Here is an 18,391-nt window from a genome sequence, read left to right as displayed (position 1 = left end):
ACTAATTATATAGAACTGTAAAACTATAACATTAAATGATGGGGCTAGTGCTAGTGAATCTTAAGTAAGATACTAGTATTCACTTTAGACTACATGGGAACAGTTCCAAGGGTAGCATGCCAATCAATCTGCTTTACAGTCTGCATTACACGTGAAGAGGGAAGCAAAACACGGCTGAAGTCCACAGAGCTGACATAAACATGCAGTTTTTGTTTTGTTTGTTTGCTTTTTAATCATCATATTTATTTCTTATCCTCCCCTCTAAGGTTTGAATAGGGTCTACTTACCGACATGGCAGCATGATCATTGTTGTTATTCTGAGCAGAAACCCCAAGAAAATAAAACACACGGACAGGGAAAGAAAGTATAGCCATAATAAATGGACAGACAAAGAAAAATCAGAAAACCAAGCATGCCTGGCAGAAAGCAAATAGAAGGTACATTCACTTACAGGAAATATGTTACACTACTGAGAAACCAAAACATAACCAACTTAAATTGGAGGTCAAAATTATTTATTTAAGAAGACAGATGAAGAGAAAAACAAGCAAGCCATATCGTTCACAATGAAAGGGACAGGTGGGAAGATATCTGTGATGATGATTATGTGCTGGAATATACAGGTGATTCTTCATTAAGGGGAACTTTTTTGTACCATGGGAAGATTTTAAAGAAGAAACAACAAATACTTGTTTTAAAATACTTATTTTTAATACTACAAGTGTTAAAATCAATGAAATTATACTTTTTACTTTTTCCTAAGAACTTTAAAAAAATAATAATTAAAATAAAATGTTTAAAAAATACATATAATTTCAATTAATTTAGTACTTTTAGTACAATTTGTCATTTATTATAACAAAGAATCACCGTCTCCAATACTGCTATGTGGTATTACCATCACACCAAGCACTTTAGAGAACAATTGAGTTTCTCTAAATGTTTCTTTTTGGTTCTGATTAGAAGAAGTGAAAAGAGCACATCTCTGACAAAGCAGTTTGAAGATCAGATCGGATTTTAAAATTGTTACATCATGATCTGAGACTGGGTTTCTTAAGTGTTTTACCAAACTGGTCAGTATTTCAGAATTTTAATTCAGAAATACTTGATTTCTTCTTGTTTTTTTTTTTTGTTTTTATTGATTTTGCAATAAATGTCTTTGGGAACATTTTATCTGTGGGTAATGACACCTATATCACCAAGCAAGCTGTTTTTTGTGCTTATTCTGTTTTGATTTATAGCAAATTTAACCTAGTTAAACAGCAGAAAGTGAAGTAATGGATGTAAACTAGTCTATATTGAACTTCTCTTTTTATAAAATCAGCAATTGTGTCATTTTGGGGTGCTCCTAGACCTTCTGTCCAGATATGATCATGTAAACATCTATAAATGCAACAACATTTGATGCCAAATGCAACAATACATACTACATAAACAAAATACACGTCACTGAGGTGCACATTGATAAACCCACCAGTGGAAAATGATCACAAACCCATAAAGAGGCTGTGTGGGGACTGGGGAGGATAGTGTGTAACTCACCGGGAGGTGTGTGAAGACCTGGAAGGTGCTGCGCAGGAAGTTAATGAGATCCATGAGGTAACCGCTGGCCCTGCCATCTGACTCTGCCATGCCCCATTCATAATCAGCCAGTTGAATGAACTCATCGATTTTCTGATTGAGTTTGGTATAGATCTCGCCCTCAGCTGCATGCCTGGCATCCTGAAATAACAAACCAAATCAGGGCTCAACAATAAAGATGCCCAAAATCCTGGAGCCAGTGCATTCGAGTTTTTGGGCCAGTTTACCTGTCACCTGTTAAATCAGTGAGATGCAATGCAGTCATCCATCTATACTGCATGGCCAACATTAACTATGTTTCCATCCAAGTTGCAAATTTAATTAATGCAAAAAATTGGAATATTGCAAAAATAATTTACGAATAAAGCAGCGTTTCCACCCATGTGTTCTACACTCCGGGAAAATTGGTGCAAAATAGAAATGTAAGCACTTTGGAAGCCACTGTGCCTATTTTTATTAAATGTAATAAATTCCTTGTGGTTTAGAGTGCGCAGACAAAACGCTCAGATGAACTTCATGTTTGCTAGCAATCGTGGCAGATGCCTTGTGTCTGGGAGAAACAGCATGTCAGACATTTCTGGGAGGCAATAGTAGCTTTCACTCCAGAATTTTAGAATGACCAAAGCAACATTTGAGATGCTATTAAGAAATTGGTCAGCTGGTTAGTCCAGTTACGAACAATTTATTCAGTCACATGACTTGAGGCAAAGTCACATGACTTTTTTTGATGTGCTTATAGGAATTTATTTGGTAAATGTTTTACCTTTGTAGTTTATGCACATTTTCTTACAATATATACACTGATGAGCCAAAACATTATGACCACCTGCCTAATATGATGTTGGTCCTCCACGTGCCACCAAAACAGCACCGACCCACTGAAGTATGGACTCTACAAGACCTCTGAAGGTGTCCTGTGATACCTGGCACCAAGACATTAGTAGCAGATCCTTCAAGTCCTGTAAGTTGCGAGGTGGAGCCGTCGTGGATTTGTTGGTCCAGCACATCCCACAAATGCTCAGTCGGACTGAGATCTGGGGAATTTGGAGGCCAGGGCAACACTTTGAACTCTTCATCATGTTCCTCAAACCATTCCCAAACAATGTGTGCAGTGTGGCAGGGCGCATTATCCTGCTGAAAGAGGCCACTGCCATCAGGGAATACCACTGCCATTAAGGGGTGTACCTGGTCTGCAACGATGTTTAAGTAGGCGGCACATGTCAAATTCATGTCCACATAAATGGCCGGACCCAGGATTTCCCAGCAGAACATTGCCCAGAGCATCACACCCAGGTAAACGGTGCAGTAAAAGAAATGTAAATGTGATGTAAAAGAAAATGGGACTCATCGGACATGTTGACCTTCTTCCACTGCTCCAAGGTCTAGTTCTGGTGCCCATTGTAGGCGGTTTCGATGGTGGACAGGTGTCATCATGGGCACTCTGACCTGTCTGCGGCTACACAGCCCCATACGCAGCAGGGTGAGATGCACTGGGTCTTGTGACACATTCCTCCCATAACCATCCTTAACATTTTCTGTGACTTGTGCCACAGTAGACCTTCTGTTGGTTCAGACCCGAAGGGATAGCCATCGTTGCCCTCGTGCATCGATGAGCCTTAGGCGCCTAAAACCCTGTCGCTGGTTTGTGGTTTGTCCCTCCTCGGACCACTGTCAGTAGGTACTCACAACTGCTGATCGAGAGCACCCCACAAGCCTTGCCATTTCAGAGATGGTCTGACCCAGTCATCTGGCCATAACAATTTGGCCCTTGTCAAAGTCGCTCAGGTCTTTACTCCAGCCCATTTCTCCTGCATTCAACACATTGACTACAAGAACAGATTCTTCGCTTACCATCTAATCTACCTAGGCCTTGACATGAGGCCTTGTTAGGAGATGATCAATGTTATTTGCTTCACCTGTGAGTGGTCATAATGTTTTGGCTCATCAGTGTGTATATATAAATATACAGTATATATATATATATATATATATATATATATATATATATATATATATATATATATATATATATATATACACACACACACAGTAAATATATATATATATATATATATATATATATATATATATATATATATATATATGAGAGAGAGAGAGAGAGAGAGAGAGAGAGAGAGAGAGAGATAGAGAGACAGTATATATATATATATATATATATATACACACACACACACACACACACACACACACACACAACCGGTCAAATGTTTCGAAACACTTGACTGAAATGTTTCTCAGGATCTTACAAATCTTTTGATCTGAAGGCATATGCTTAAATGTTTGAAATTTGTGTTGTAGAAAAAAATATAATTGTGCCACCATATTAATTTATATCATTATAAATCTAAAATTTAATTAAAACAATTTTTTTTTTTTTTTAAATTGATGACTTGGACCAAATAATAAAGAAAACCAGCCAATAAGTGCATAGCATATAGATGGGAACTCCTTCAATACTGTTTAAAAAGCATAACAGGGTGATACCTCAAGAAGTTGGTTGAGAAAATGTCTAGAGTACATGTCTGCAAATTCTAGGCAAAGGGTGACTACTTTGATGATGCTAAAATATAACACAGTTTTGATTTATTTTGGATTTTGTTTAGTCACAACATAATTCCCATAGTTCCATTTATGTTATTCCATAGTTTTAATGACTTTACTATTATTCTAAAATGTGAAAAAAAATTATAATAAAGAATGAGTAAGTGTTTCAAAAATTTTGACCGGTAGTGTGTGTGTGTGTGTATATATATATATATATATATATATATATATATATATACACAGGTGCATCTCAATAAATTAGAATGTCGTGGAAAAGTTCATTTATTTCAGTAATTCAACTCAAATTGTGAAACTCGTGTATTAAATAAATTCAATGCACACAGACTGAAGTAGTTTAAGTCTTTGGTTCTTTTAATTGTGATGATTTTGGCTCACATTTAGCAAAAACCCACCAATTCACTATCTCAAAAAATTAGAATACATCACAAGACCAATAAAAAAAACATTTTTAGTGAATTGTTGGCCTTCTGGAAAGTATGTTTATTTACTGTATATGTACTCAATACTTGGTAGGGGCTCCTTTTGCTTTAATTACTGCCTCAATTCGGCGTGGCATGGAGGTGATCAGTTTGTGGCACTGCTGAGGTGGTATGGAAGCCCAGGTTTCTTTGACAGTGGCCTTCAGCTCATCTGCATTTTTTGGTCTCTTGTTTCTCATTTTCAACTTGACAATACCCCATAGATTCTCTATGGGGTTCAGGTCTGGTGAGTTTGCTGGCCAGTCAAGCACACCAACACCATGGTCATTTAACCAACTTTTGGTGCTTTTGGCAGTGTGGGCAGGTGCCAAATCCTGCTGGAAAATGAAATCAGCATCTTTAAAAAGCTGGTCAGCAGAAGGAAGCATGAAGTGCTCCAAAATTTCTTGGTAAACGGGTGCAGTGACTTTGGTTTTCAAAAAACACAATGGACCAACACCAGCAGATGACATTGCACCCCAAATCATCACAGACTGTGGAAACTTAACACTGGACTTCAAGCAACTTGGGCTATGAGCTTCTCCACTCTTCCTCCAGACTCTAGGACCTTGGTTTCCAAATGAAATACAAAACTTGCTCTCATCTGAAAAGAGGACTTTGGACCACTGGGCAACAGTCCAGTTCTTCTTCTCCTTAGCCCAGGTAAGACGCCTCTGACGTTGTCTGTGGTTCAGGAGTGGCTTAACAAGAGGAATACAACAACTGTAGCCAAATTCCTTGACATGTCTGTGTCTTGATGCCTTGACCCCAGCCTCAGTCCATTCCTTGTGAAGTTCACCCAAATTCTTGAATCGATTTTGCTTAACAATCATAAGGCTGCGGTTCTCTCTGTTGGTTGTGCTCTTTTTCTTCCACACTTTTTCCTTCCACTCAACTTTCTGTTAACATGCTTGGATACAGCACTCTGTGAACAGCCAGCTTCTTTGGCAATGAATGTTTGTGGCTTACCCTCCTTGTGAAGAGTGTCAATGATTGTCTTCTGGACAACTGTCAGATCAGCAGTCTTCCCCATGATTGTGTAGCCTAGTGAACCAAACTGAGAGACCATTTTGAAGGCTCAGGAAACCTTTGCAGGTGTTTTGAGTTGATTAGCTGATTGGCATGTCACCATATTCTAATTTTTTGAGATAGTGAATTGGTGGGTTTTTGTTAGATGTGAGCCAAAATCATCACAATTAAAAGAACCAAAGACTTAAACTACTTCAGTCTGTGTGCATTGAATTTATTTAATACACGAGTTTCACAATTTGAGTTGAATTACTGAAATAAATGAACTTTTCCACGACATTCTAATTTATTGAGATGCACCTGTATATATACATACACAAACACACACACACACACACACACACACACACAGAGTATATATAAACATGAGTATATATATATATATATATATATATATATATATATATATATATATATATATATATATATATATAAACACACACACACACACACACAGGCGGCCAAAAGTTTGGTGTAATGTACAGATTTTGCTGTTTTGGAAGGAAATTGGTACTTTAATTCACCAAAGTGGCATTCAACTGATCACAAAGTATAGTCAGGACATTACAGGTGTAAAAAACAGCACCATCACTATTTGAAAAGAGGAATTTTTATCAAATCTAGACAGGCCCCATTTCCAGCAGCCATCACTCCAACAACATATTGAGTAATCATGCTAAATTGCTAATTTGGTACTAGAAAATCACTTGCCATTATATAAAACACTTATAAAAGCTATTTGGTTCATTAAATGAAGCTTAACATTGTCTTTGTGTTTGTTTTTGAGTTGCCACAGTATGCAACAGACTGGCATGTCTTAAGTTCAATATTAGGTCAAAAATGGCAAAAAAGAAACAGCTTTCTCTAGAAACTTGTCAGTCAATCATTGTTTTGAGGAATGAAGGCTATACAATGCTTGAAATTGCCAAAAAAAATTAACAGTAAAGAGAAGACTCAGGGGTGCAGGCCTTATGAGAAGAATTGCAAAGAAAAAGCCAGTTTTGAAACAGAAAAACAAAAAGAAAAGGTTAGAGTGGGCAAAGAAACACAGGCATTGGACAACAGATAATGGAAAAGTGTTATGGATCTTAACCCTATTGAGCTTTTGTGGGATCAGTTAGACTGTAAGGTGCGTGAGAAGTGCCCGACAAGACAGCCACATCTATGGCACGTGCTACAGGAAGCGTGGGGTGAAATGTCACCTGAGTATCTGGACAAACTGACAGCTAGAATGCCAAGGATCTGTAAAGCTGTCATTGCTGCATGTGGAGGATTTTTTGATGAGAACTCTTTTAAGTAGTTTAAATTGTAATAGTAATTTTTCACGTTATTAATGTCCTGACTATACATTGTGATCAGTTGAATGCCACTTTGGTGATTAAAAGTACCAATTTCTTTCCATAAGAGCAAAATCTGTACATTATTCCAAACTTTTGGCCGCCAGTGTAAATATATATACATATATATATATATATATATACACACACATATACAGTACATTTCTGAATACACTCTAGAGACTGTTGTGTGTGAAAATCCCAGGAGATCAGCAGTTACAGAAATACTCAAACAAGCCTGTCTGGCACTAACAACATGCCACGGTCCAAATAATTGAGATCAAATTTATTCCCCATTCTGATGGTTGATGTGAACATTAACTGAAGCTCCTGACCCGTATCTACATGATTTTATGCACTGCACTGCTGCCACATGATTGGCTGATTAGATAAATCGCATGGATGATTGTTGGTGCCAGATGGGCTGGTTTGAGTATTTCTGTAACTGCTGATCTCCTGGGATTTTCACACGCAACAATCTCTAGAATTTACTCCGAATGGTGCCAAAAACAAAAAAACATCCAGTAAGGGGCAGTTCTGCGGATGGAAACGCCTAGTTGATGAGAGAGGTCAACAGAGAATGGCCAGACCGATTTGAACTGACAAAGTCTATGGTAACTCAGAAAACCCCTCTGTACAACTGTGGTGAGAAATATATCATCTCAGAATGCTATTCTGAGATGCGGGTTGCCACTGTTTTGGTGGCATGAGGGGGACATACACAATATTAGGCACATGGTTTTAATGTTGTGGCTGATCAGTGTATACAAATCGTTCTTGGTGAAAAACACACTGGCATCTAAACAAGCTCTATGATGTTCATGAACCCTGAGGCTGCTAGTGTTCTGTGAAGTTAATGACAGCTTTAGTCTAATCTTGTCTGGCCATGGCAGAAACACATTCAAACCAGCAGGTGAAAATGGAATTACAGAACAAGTCTGTGAGTGAATTTACCTTGAAGGTGGAAAGCCCATAGAGTCTTGTGGTGTGAATTGTTTCTGGGGAAACATTGGTGATGTTTGTGATAAAATCCTCCAGGTATTTACACGCTTGCTCTAAGTGGGTGGTGTTGATGATAATTTGAACTAGCTGCAAAGGATAGAAAGGGAGGTGTATTATTGCGGGGCTGTGATTCACAGACAGAACGAGCTGTCACTTTGATCAAAGAGATCAGAGAGGTGTGAGCTTTACCTCAGTCAACCCGATGTGTGGTTTTTTGATGAGGTTTTGTAAGCAGCAACTCAGCGTCCTTGTTAGCAACAGGTTTGTGGATTTACGGAGCATATCGTCAATTTCGGTTGAGCTGTAACACAAGTTAAACAAGAAATATTTCAGTTGTTACCATTAGCAATGTTACCAATTAAGTTTTATTTGTGTTGCTAGCTACAATCATTTTAAATCTTCCCTCAGTTTGTAAATGCAAACAAAAAGTTTGTTTACAGTAATGCACTTACAATGGGAGTCTATGAGGTGAAAGTACCAGAGGGTGAAAGCAAAAACCTAAAGTTTGTATTTTTGTTGAAGCTCTCAAAAAAAAAAAAAAAAACACACTGAAAAATTTGTTTTTGTTGAAAAGTTGTCTAAATCATTACTTTTCTAGGCAGTTGGCATAACTTCTAGTTATGCTTGACTGTCGCAGTTTCCTTGAGTGGATTTCTCTTCATGTAAAAAGACCCTCTCTGGTATTGTTGTGTATAATGTGCAAAAGTTATTGAGTTTTCTGTCTTTACATAGTCATGACAAGAGTTGAAAGACTTTGGATAAAACTTTGCACAGGCAAGGTTAAACAGCAACGTTTAATCACACTGGTCGCAGGCCAAGATGTATAACATTTAAGTCTTGTAGCTACACTTTTGAAACATGTGTTTTAACATTTATTTAGTTTCTCCATTTACTTCTATTGTAAGGGCATTACTGTAACTGCCATTGTTGCTTTGTTTTTTAAATACTCAGGCAGGAATCAACATTATTTTCTGTGGTAATTTACATAATGCCACAAATGCTGCTGATAGAGAGTAAATTGTATTAAACCTGTAACATTCCTTTGATGAGAATAAGGTCTTCTGACATAACTTAAAACAAACTATTACTACAGAACAGTGCTGTTGTAGGTTGTGAGTGTATACAGGACACTGCTGGTTGGTGTTGATTTTGCAGTGTGTGTCAGTGTGAGTTGTTGATTAGGTGGTGATCAGGTGGGCAAACGCTGCACACAGAGGTGCAGAGGTCACTCATTAACACTGGCTTAAATAACAAAGTCATTAGAGAGAAGTGTGAAATCTGCAGTTGTTTGCATTGATTAACACAGGGACAGGAGGGGAAAAAGAGCCATTTAAATCAATTCAAGTCATTTTTATTTGTATAGTGCTTTTCACAATACACATTGTTTCAAAGAAGCTTTACTGAAAAGCATAGTGTCTTTAATGCCATAAAAGTCCCCTATGAGTAGTTTCATTGAAAAACATCATTGAAAATCATACCTCAATGTTTTTGTTATTAAGCCCCAAGTTGGCAAGCCAAGATGGAGGAAAAAACCTTGGGAGAAACCAGTCTCATATGAGGGGCCAGTTCTCTTATGGCTATACAGCATGAACATAATGCCAATATTAGTTAGTTGTGTGTCTTACAAGTCATGCATTAATATAGTAAACTGAGTAGATTTTTGGTAGACAATGTTAAAAACTAAAGGATATTGACTGAGAGATTGTTAGATTGTAAGATTAATGATTAAGTGTAATTAAAGTCCATCCAGATCAACCTCTAACTGATAACCTCATGTGGACTTCTTCATACACTTAACTGCTCAAGATTGAAGAATTGAAGAACTTTTTAAAGCGTTCAGGTAATGGGAATAAAACTGGTCTGATAATGATATAGTCAAAGTCAAAACATTTGGATTCATCCAGCAATTGTACACAAGTCTATCTCCATTATGGAGAACGGTGTTGGGTGTTACACAAAAAAGTAATCCACTACTGATAACTTCACTGATTTACTTTTAAGGCCCAGATATACTTCATATTAAATCGAAGAACGAACAGGTATGACGTAATTTAGAACAAAATCTGGCCAAAAAGAAGGTGTTTTTGTTTCAGAAGTTCAGAACAGCTCGCCTGGGCAAACTTTTAGGAAAACTTCTACTGGCTGCTAAACACTTTCTTGCTGCCATTGGTCCACATCATCGGCAGGTGTGACCTGAAGCTCCACCTACTACTTTACGTTTTTCAATCAATATTGAACGTGAACACATCAGCGTGCAAGACCATGTCATGCAATTGTTTGTTTAATTAGTCTACAAAAGGAATTAAACCTACTCAAATACTCAAGTACCCATTCACTCTGCAGATATGCAGTGAAAGCCATTCACACATCTGCCAAAGTAAGATATGCCTCTCTTATAATCATTCTTTTGTCTGTATTTTGCCCATTACTACTCTTTTATACACCCATCTTTGCAGTTGTATCAGTGTCATCATAAAAAACAAGTTATGACAACAGTGTAACCGGCGCATATTATGACTGAGTATAGCATGTTAGCACATTACCATCATGAATTCAGAATCTAAACAAGACAAATAAAAAATGTTCTACTGCATATATATACATATTACTTTAAATCATCATTGACAACTTCTTTTACTGACCTCATGTGAATTCTACTCATAGAATGAGGCATAATGTCATTAGCCACGTTTACATGCAACCAAATAATTAGTTTATAATCCAACTGATAGCTCAATCGGATTGAAAAGCCTTCATGTAAACACAAAAATGATCCGACTGAGCTGGATCCGAATGAAAAATTTCCCTCCGATTGAAGGGGGTGGTGTAGACCTAAAGTTATCTGTTTAAAAGAAAAATATTAGCCATGTAAATGTTTGAATCCGACTACTTTCTCAATCATATTCTAAAATACCTTGCGTTCATGCACGGAGATGTATGTTTACACATGATACTCGTCGCAGGAACCTAATTTATACAAAGCAATGACAATGGCATTATTAAGGGCTTGCACTGAGTATTCTGCAGAGCACATATGTTGTTTCACGACATCACATAAAGCAAAAAAAAAAAAAAAAACAAAAACGTTGTGCGATTCTAAATAGGGACTTTAAGCAGCAGGTGCGGTTATGGCGTTCTGTGTTCCATTGCGTGTACGTGACCTCACTCACTTCCTGACGTCGAAACCATAATTTCTAAAGCATTCTTCTTTGGCACAGTGACAGTTGAGATCGTACGTGAAAGATTAGGAAAGTAAATGTTAGAATATTTTTTACAAGAGATGATGCAAAGTGAACGCAGTAAACAGCCTAAACATCCTCCTCAAAACTTATGTTAAATTACACATGGTTACAGGCTTTGAATAAAAAAATCTCAAAAATATCGATAGCCTATTAAAAATAATATCTAGGTTTTGACGTAGGCTATTTATATCATACAAGAGTAATACTCTTCTGACAGTTATACACTGTAAGCATTCCTTCTCTTCCTGCTTTAAACAGCCTAAACCTTTTTCTTCTTGAATGATTAAATGCTCCGTTCTGCCATCATTATTGCTTAGTGATTTTTGCGTAGCGTCCCATCCGCAGCTGTTGCTTAATGTCCCTATTATTTTGTTTCCATGTGTAAACTCCTTTAAGGACTACAAGGACAACTCTCACCCACCTGTCTTTACTTCGTACTCACATCCAGAGATGCCTGCAATTATATTAGAGGAAGAATGGGCATGAGGCAAATATGGTTAAGTCTAATTATTTGTTTGCCGAAAAGATTGAGTAACATAAGAAGAAAGCTTTTCTGGCATATTTTTTAGATATCTCAACAAAGCAAATATGCCGATTACGGATGATGGAGCCATTCTCGCTTTCTCAGCCTTTCTCCGCTTCTTCAGAACGCAACGACTGATGCTCTTCGCATGTGCAGGAGTTTTGTTCGGAATAAAAGTAAACATTGCCACTGATAGTACCTTTTAACATCACATTAGTTAAGGTTTTACTGAGCATCCTCATATTTAAATTAATACTGTTCCTGAACATTCAGACACCTGCCACACTGCTGCTAAATGCCTCCCACAGTGGTGTGGCGGGTGTCTGAATGTTTGGGAACAGTATTTAAATTAATACTGTTCCTGAACATTCAGACACCTGCCACACTGCTGCTAAATGCCTCCCACAGTGGTGTGGCAGGTGTCTGAATGTTTGGGAACAGTATACCATTGCTTGGCTGTTTAGAACTTCTTTTTACCCCTGAATGAAGACCGCAGAAGAACTTCTCTGGAAGTATATCGGGGCCTTTAGTTACTCTTTAAAACAATTTTCACAGAAGTTTGTTTTCCGCTCAACAAATTCAAAATAATGTCTTTATTTCCTCCTTGTTCATTGTTGAACACAAATTAAAATGCACAGACATACATACATATTAACATAATTCATGTTTTAAATGTATTTTTCTACATAATATTTTTTTTAAATGTGTATAACCCAAGTAATGCACTTAAAAGTAATTTACTGAAAATCAGTAACTGTAATCTGATTATACGAATTAAAAATGTAATGCATTATACTACTTATTTGACTTAGTAACTCATTACTTTGTAATCAGATTACACCCAAAACACTGTAGAGAAATAACATGGGCAGCTGACAGAGGTACAGTGGTGTGAAAAAGTGTTTGCCCCCTTCCTGATTTCTTATTTTTTTGCATGTTTGTCACACTTAAATGTTTCAGATCATCAAACAAGTTTAAATATTAGTCAAAGATAACACAAGTAAACACAAAATGCAGTTTTTAAATGAAGGTTGTTATTATTAAGGGAAAACAAAATCCAAACCTACATGGCCCTGTGTGAAAAAGTGTTTGCCCCACCTGTTAAAACATAACTTAACTGTGGTTTATCACACCTGAGTTCAATTTCTCTAGCCATACCCAGGCCTGATTACTGCCACACCTGTTCTCAATCAAGAAATCACTTAAATAGGACCTGCCTGACAAAGTGAAGTAGACCAAAAGATCTTCAAAAGCTAGACATCATGCCAAGATCCAAAGAAATTCAGGAACAAATGAGAAAGAAAGTAATTGAGATCTATCAGTCTGGAAAAGGTTATAAAGCCATTTCTAAAGCTTTGGGACTCCAGAGAACTACAGTGAGAGCCATTATCCACAAATGGCGAAAACATGGAACAGTGGTGAACCTTCCCAGGAGTGGCCGGCCGACCACAATTACCCCAAGAGCGCAGCGACGACTCATCCGAGAGGTCACAAAAGACCCCACAACAACATCCAAAGAACTGCAGGCCTCATTTGCCTCAGTTAAGGTCAGTGTTCATGACTCCACCATAAGAAAGAGACTGGGCAAAAATGGCCTGCATGGCAGAGTTCCAAGACGAAAACAACTGCTGAGCAAAAAGAACATTAAGGCTCGTCTCATTTTTGCCAGAAAACATCTTGATGATCCCCAAGACTTTTGGGAAAATACTCTGTGGACTGACGAGACAAAAGTTGAACTTTTTGGAAGGTGTGTGTCCCATTACATCTGGCGTAAAAGTAACACCGCATTTCAGAAAAAGAACATCATACCAACAGTAAAATATGGTGGTGGTAGTGTGATGGTCTGGGGCTGTTTTGCTGCTTCAGGACCTGGAAGACTTGCTGTGATAAATGGAACCATGAATTCTGCTGTCTACCAAAAAATCCTGAAGGAGAATGTCCGGCCATCTGTTCGTGACCTCAAGCTGAAGCGAACTTGGGTTCTGCAGCAGGACAATGATCCAAAACACACCAGCAAGTCCACCTCTGAATGGCTGAAGAAAAACAAAATGAAGACTTTGGAGTGGCCTAGTCAAAGTCCTGACCTGAATCCTATTGAGATGCTGTGGCATGACCTTAAAAAGGCAGTTCATGCTCGAAAACCCTCCAATGTGGCTGAATTACAACAATTCTGCAAAGACGAGTGGGCCAAAATTCCTCCACAGTGCTGTAAAAGACTCATTGCAAGTTATCGCAAACGCTTGATTGCAGATGTTGCTGCTAAGGGTGGCCCAACCAGTTATTAGGTTTAGGGGGCAATCACTTTTTCACACAGGGCCATGTAGGTTTGGATTTTGTTTTCCCTTAATAATAACAACTTTCATTTAAAAACTGCATTTTGTGTTTACTTGTGTTATCTTTCACTAATATTTAAACTTGTTTGATGATCTGAAACATTTAAGTGTGACAAACATGCAAAAAAATAAGAAATCAGGAAGGGGGCAAACACTTTTTCACACCACTGTATATCACAGTATAGATGAAGGGGCTGTCAAATCTGCTGTTGACTGTCAGGGCAACTCAACTAGGAGGTAAAATCCACCGGTAATGTGCACTTCTAACCCTCTGGGAAAGAATTTGGGATGCCATTGACAAGCACAACACAGATCCCTTGCGCCGCCTAGTCGAATGCCACAGAGCTTAAAGAGAACAAATACTGGCAGAAGGGATGCTGGTTTAAAGACAGTCCAGACCCGTTGGGCTAAATGAGGAATTCCCATGGACTCTCCCAGAGAACAGCTCCATAAGCCCAGCAGATGAGTGACAGGATTGACAATGCACTGCCCCTCAAATTTAAGAGGCTTTGGTGAAAATGCTTTGCCAAAATATAACTATTTCATTGATTTCTGAAGGGCATAAAAATAAAGAGCATCCCCCCAAAAAAAAGAAAAGAAAACTGTCATCATTTACTCACCCTACTGTTGTTCCAAACCCATATGCTGTCATTTATTCTGTGGAACACAGAATTAGAATTTCTGACGAGTCTTCAATTATTTCATAATGACCTTGACTCTAAAATGACAAAAAACACAAAAAAAAAGTACTATAAAGATTTTCCATACGACTTGTGCGCTATATTCTGAGGCTTCTGAAGTCATACGAAAGCTTTGTGTGAGGAACACACCGAAATGTAAGTTGTTATTCACTGAAAATCTTCCCCTCTGCTGCATCTCTCAAATCTCAGTCTCCATTCCACATATTCGAGCTGGCGAACCTCGTTTGGTTCTGACACATGCAAGAACCAATGTTGTTTGGCATCAATGACATTAAATGTGGTGTCTTGCACTTTGCATCCGGATTGGAATGCAAATAAGATTTCAGAGCTTTGGCGGAGGGGAAAAACTGCTCGCGGTCAAAAGAGTATGCGGGAAAAAAAAGTATACCCTAGCCTTTAGACTTCAGAAGACATGAAACAGAGCACAGAGAAGTCATATGTAATATTTTGATGGTTCTTTTTTGTCCTTTATTAAAGCCTGACAGCCCCTATTCACTTTAATTGATGTTTGGATAAAAAGCTGTGTAAAGATTCTTCAAAATTTCTCCTTTTGTGTTCCACATAAAAAAATAACAGCATACAGTTCTGGAATGGCATGAGGGTGAGTAGATAATGACAAAATATTCCTTTTTTTTTTACTGAAGTACTCTAACAGCAGCAGGTTTGCTAACAAGTGCAATTCCACAAACAAAGAGGTTTTCTGGGACATTCTTTTTTTGAACAGAAACAAGCACACTTGGGGGCCTGAGTAGCTCAGTGGTAAAAGACGCTGAGTTCGCTAGTTTGAATCCCAGGGCGTGCTGAGTGACTCCAGCCAGGTCTCCTAAGCAACAAAATTGGCCCGGTTGCTAGGGAGGGTAGAGTCACATGAGGTAACCTCCTCGTGGTCGCTATAATGTGGTTCGTTCTTGGTGGGGCACGTGGTGAGTTGAGCGTGGATGCCGCGGTGGATGGCATGAAGCCTCCACACACGCTATGTCTCCGTGGCGATGCGCTCAACAAGCCACGTGATAAGATGCGCGGGTTGATTCTCACAGACGCGGAGGCAGCTGGGATTTGTCCTCCGCCACCCGGATTGAGGCGAATCACTACGCGACCATGAGGACTTAAAAGCACATTGGGAATTGGGCATTCCAAATTGGGAGAAAAAGGGGAAAAATCCACAACAAAAAAAAAGAAACAAGCACACTGGATTAAACTAGACACACTTGAAGGGCTTGAATCTCTGTTGAATGAATTTAGATTCATGAGTTTTGTGGAGCCTGCTCACCTGCGATGGAGTGACTCTGAGAACTTCAGGCTGGCGTAAATAAACTCCTTCACTTGAGAGTAGATCTGAGGGACTGATTGAGACATGGGCAGCTTCTTTGGAAATTGTTGCTGTTGAATAATTTAAGACAACAACAGGTGATAAAAGAACATAAACCAAATTAACACTACACAGCATTTGCAAGCCATTTGATTTTTGCAACGTGATGCATTTCCAAGTGAAACAGGATTTTAAAATTAGATCATAAAAAGTTGGTCTCTATAATGACAGGTGGTTGGAGTTAAAAAAAATAGTAGTTTTGTGACACCAGACGAGAAGGAAAGTTTTTTTTAGCAGCGGAGCAAATAATTATATTTTTATAAAAGTTTACAAAACCAATAATGTGTATTAAGTAAACAGGACCCATTTAGATTTCATTTTGGCATTAAAACTAGATTAGACTGATATATATCAGTTTTACCGATTAATCAGTGCCGATAGCTGCTTGGAACTATTGGTTATCGGCAAAAGTCTATGGCAATAGTTGCCGATTGTTTTGTTTTTTTAATTCCTCCTTGGCCAGCCCTGGAAGATTTTTCCGTTAGAATGTCTTGGTTGTACAGTATAACAGTGGCCTCTAGAGGTGAAATAAAAACAATCATGTAGGGATTTGCTGTATCTAAATCTTTCATCATTGACAGTATTCGTCCATATATTTACCCTTACTTCAGTGCATATTTTGTTATTTTGATTAGATAATCAAGTGTTCTTAATTGAAGCGAAGGCATACAAAGAAAAATGAGACTATATAGGATCGTGCCCCGTCAGCACATTGTGTCTCCAACTTCATATCTTGTGAATAATAATAACCCTTATTCCTCATTAAACCTGGTGAAATATATGTAGTTACAAAACCCTTCATTTGGTGAATATATATAGGCTATAAAAGGCTTTATTTGGTAAATACTTAAGTCTTCGTCATTGCACAATAAGAGTCCCAGTTGGGTTTAAGACATGTTTATAGTTAAAAGTCCTGCGTAATGCACCACATCTTATTTCATTCATTTTGGACTCCAGTAGCCTCTATGTCTGTACCCATCACAGTACGGAAAGACTAAGATATATATTTTTTTAACTATCGGCAGTTTCATCGGTTATCTGCCTTTTTCACCACCTTATTTATCGATATAGGCAAAATCCACTATCAGTCGACCTCTAATTAAAACACTGAAAAGTTTAAATCAACTTTTCATAGAAAGCTACCAATATTTAAAGATTTCCACTGTGTATGAAATGTGCCATATTCATAAATTTGCCTTGCCTTTAATGAGTCAGAATAGTCTCAAAATAATTACATATACAAAATACAATTCATAAATGAATAACCAAATTCACAAAATATACTTAAAAAAAAAAATCCACAGTTCAATAAATTCAAAATAGATATATTAAAAAATGTAATTGATTTATTTAACTGAGAAATATTTGTTCACTGGAAATATATTTTCACTCTATGAATTCTATAATATTTTGTGACAATATTCATTCTGAGACTATTCTGACTCCACAACTTTAACATTAATATTGAGGCAGATATATACATGTATGATTTACTATGTATTAGATGCAAATATTTTGCATGTAATCCTATGACAAATCAAGGCTTTGTTGGATAGGATCTGGCAGAATGTGTGTTTAAACAAACCTTTTCTATCTCTGCATCATGGAAGGGGAATCGATTGATCACTGATTTATACTCCTCCTCAGTATCCACTGGAATGGGACTGTAGTTATCCTGCTCAAAAATCTCCCTGTTTCAGCCAAAGAAACATAGCTGTCATCGCACAACACAGAACGGACCCAAGCCACATTAACACATTTAAGACAAGCCCACACTACACGACTTGCACTACGAGCCCAATGTCTGAATGTGTTTAAAGTGGACAAATCTCAAAAACATTTGGACCCCATTACAGCTGTCTTTAGCATCGCCCCGTTTCAAACGGATAACCAAAAATGCATCTTAAAATTATGTTAACGAAATTCACTCACAATCTTGCGCAGTTTATTCATGATAACATATCAACAAACATGAAGGAATGGCTCGTGCCCGTTTTTTGCACTTATTTGCAAAGGAAAAAAAATAAGAAAACCGCTGAAAACTTTAATAATTTTTTGTCTCTTTCTTACCAATACCGTGCTCTCCTCTTGTGCTCTCTATATTTCATTGGCTGTAGCTCATTGTCGGTCTCTCGCTCACTGAGACAGTGCGCAAACCTGACGACATGTCAGATATCAAGTTGGTTTGAAATCTGTCGTAGTGTCTGCGACTAGGAATGCGCACACTACA

The 18,391-nt window shown here is 37.8% G+C and overlaps 1 protein-coding gene across 4 annotated transcripts in view; it reads right to left on the bottom strand.

The window, feature by feature from the left end:
- Positions 1-18,391, bottom strand: part of LOC127422910 (exocyst complex component 6) — a 107,880-nt gene that overhangs the window by 18,256 nt on the left and 71,233 nt on the right. For 2 of the 4 annotated variants that reach the window (XM_051666752.1, XM_051666753.1), the window contains exons 14-19: positions 17,747-17,852; positions 16,063-16,172; positions 8,183-8,294; positions 7,946-8,080; positions 1,543-1,722; positions 288-317 (exon numbers count right to left, since the gene is read on the bottom strand). In XM_051666752.1, the coding sequence (XP_051522712.1) occupies positions 288-317; positions 1,543-1,722; positions 7,946-8,080; positions 8,183-8,294; positions 16,063-16,172; positions 17,747-17,852 (673 nt within the window). The remainder of the gene's footprint in view (positions 1-287; positions 318-1,542; positions 1,723-7,945; positions 8,081-8,182; positions 8,295-16,062; positions 16,173-17,746; positions 17,853-18,391) is intronic. The other 2 variants (XM_051666754.1, XM_051666755.1) reach the window with 1 other exon arrangement.

This window comes from Myxocyprinus asiaticus, chromosome 32, assembly GCF_019703515.2.
Source record: "Myxocyprinus asiaticus isolate MX2 ecotype Aquarium Trade chromosome 32, UBuf_Myxa_2, whole genome shotgun sequence".
Taxonomy (NCBI): Eukaryota; Metazoa; Chordata; class Actinopteri; order Cypriniformes; family Catostomidae; genus Myxocyprinus; species Myxocyprinus asiaticus.
This window is presented reverse-complemented; position numbering and strand designations above follow the sequence as displayed.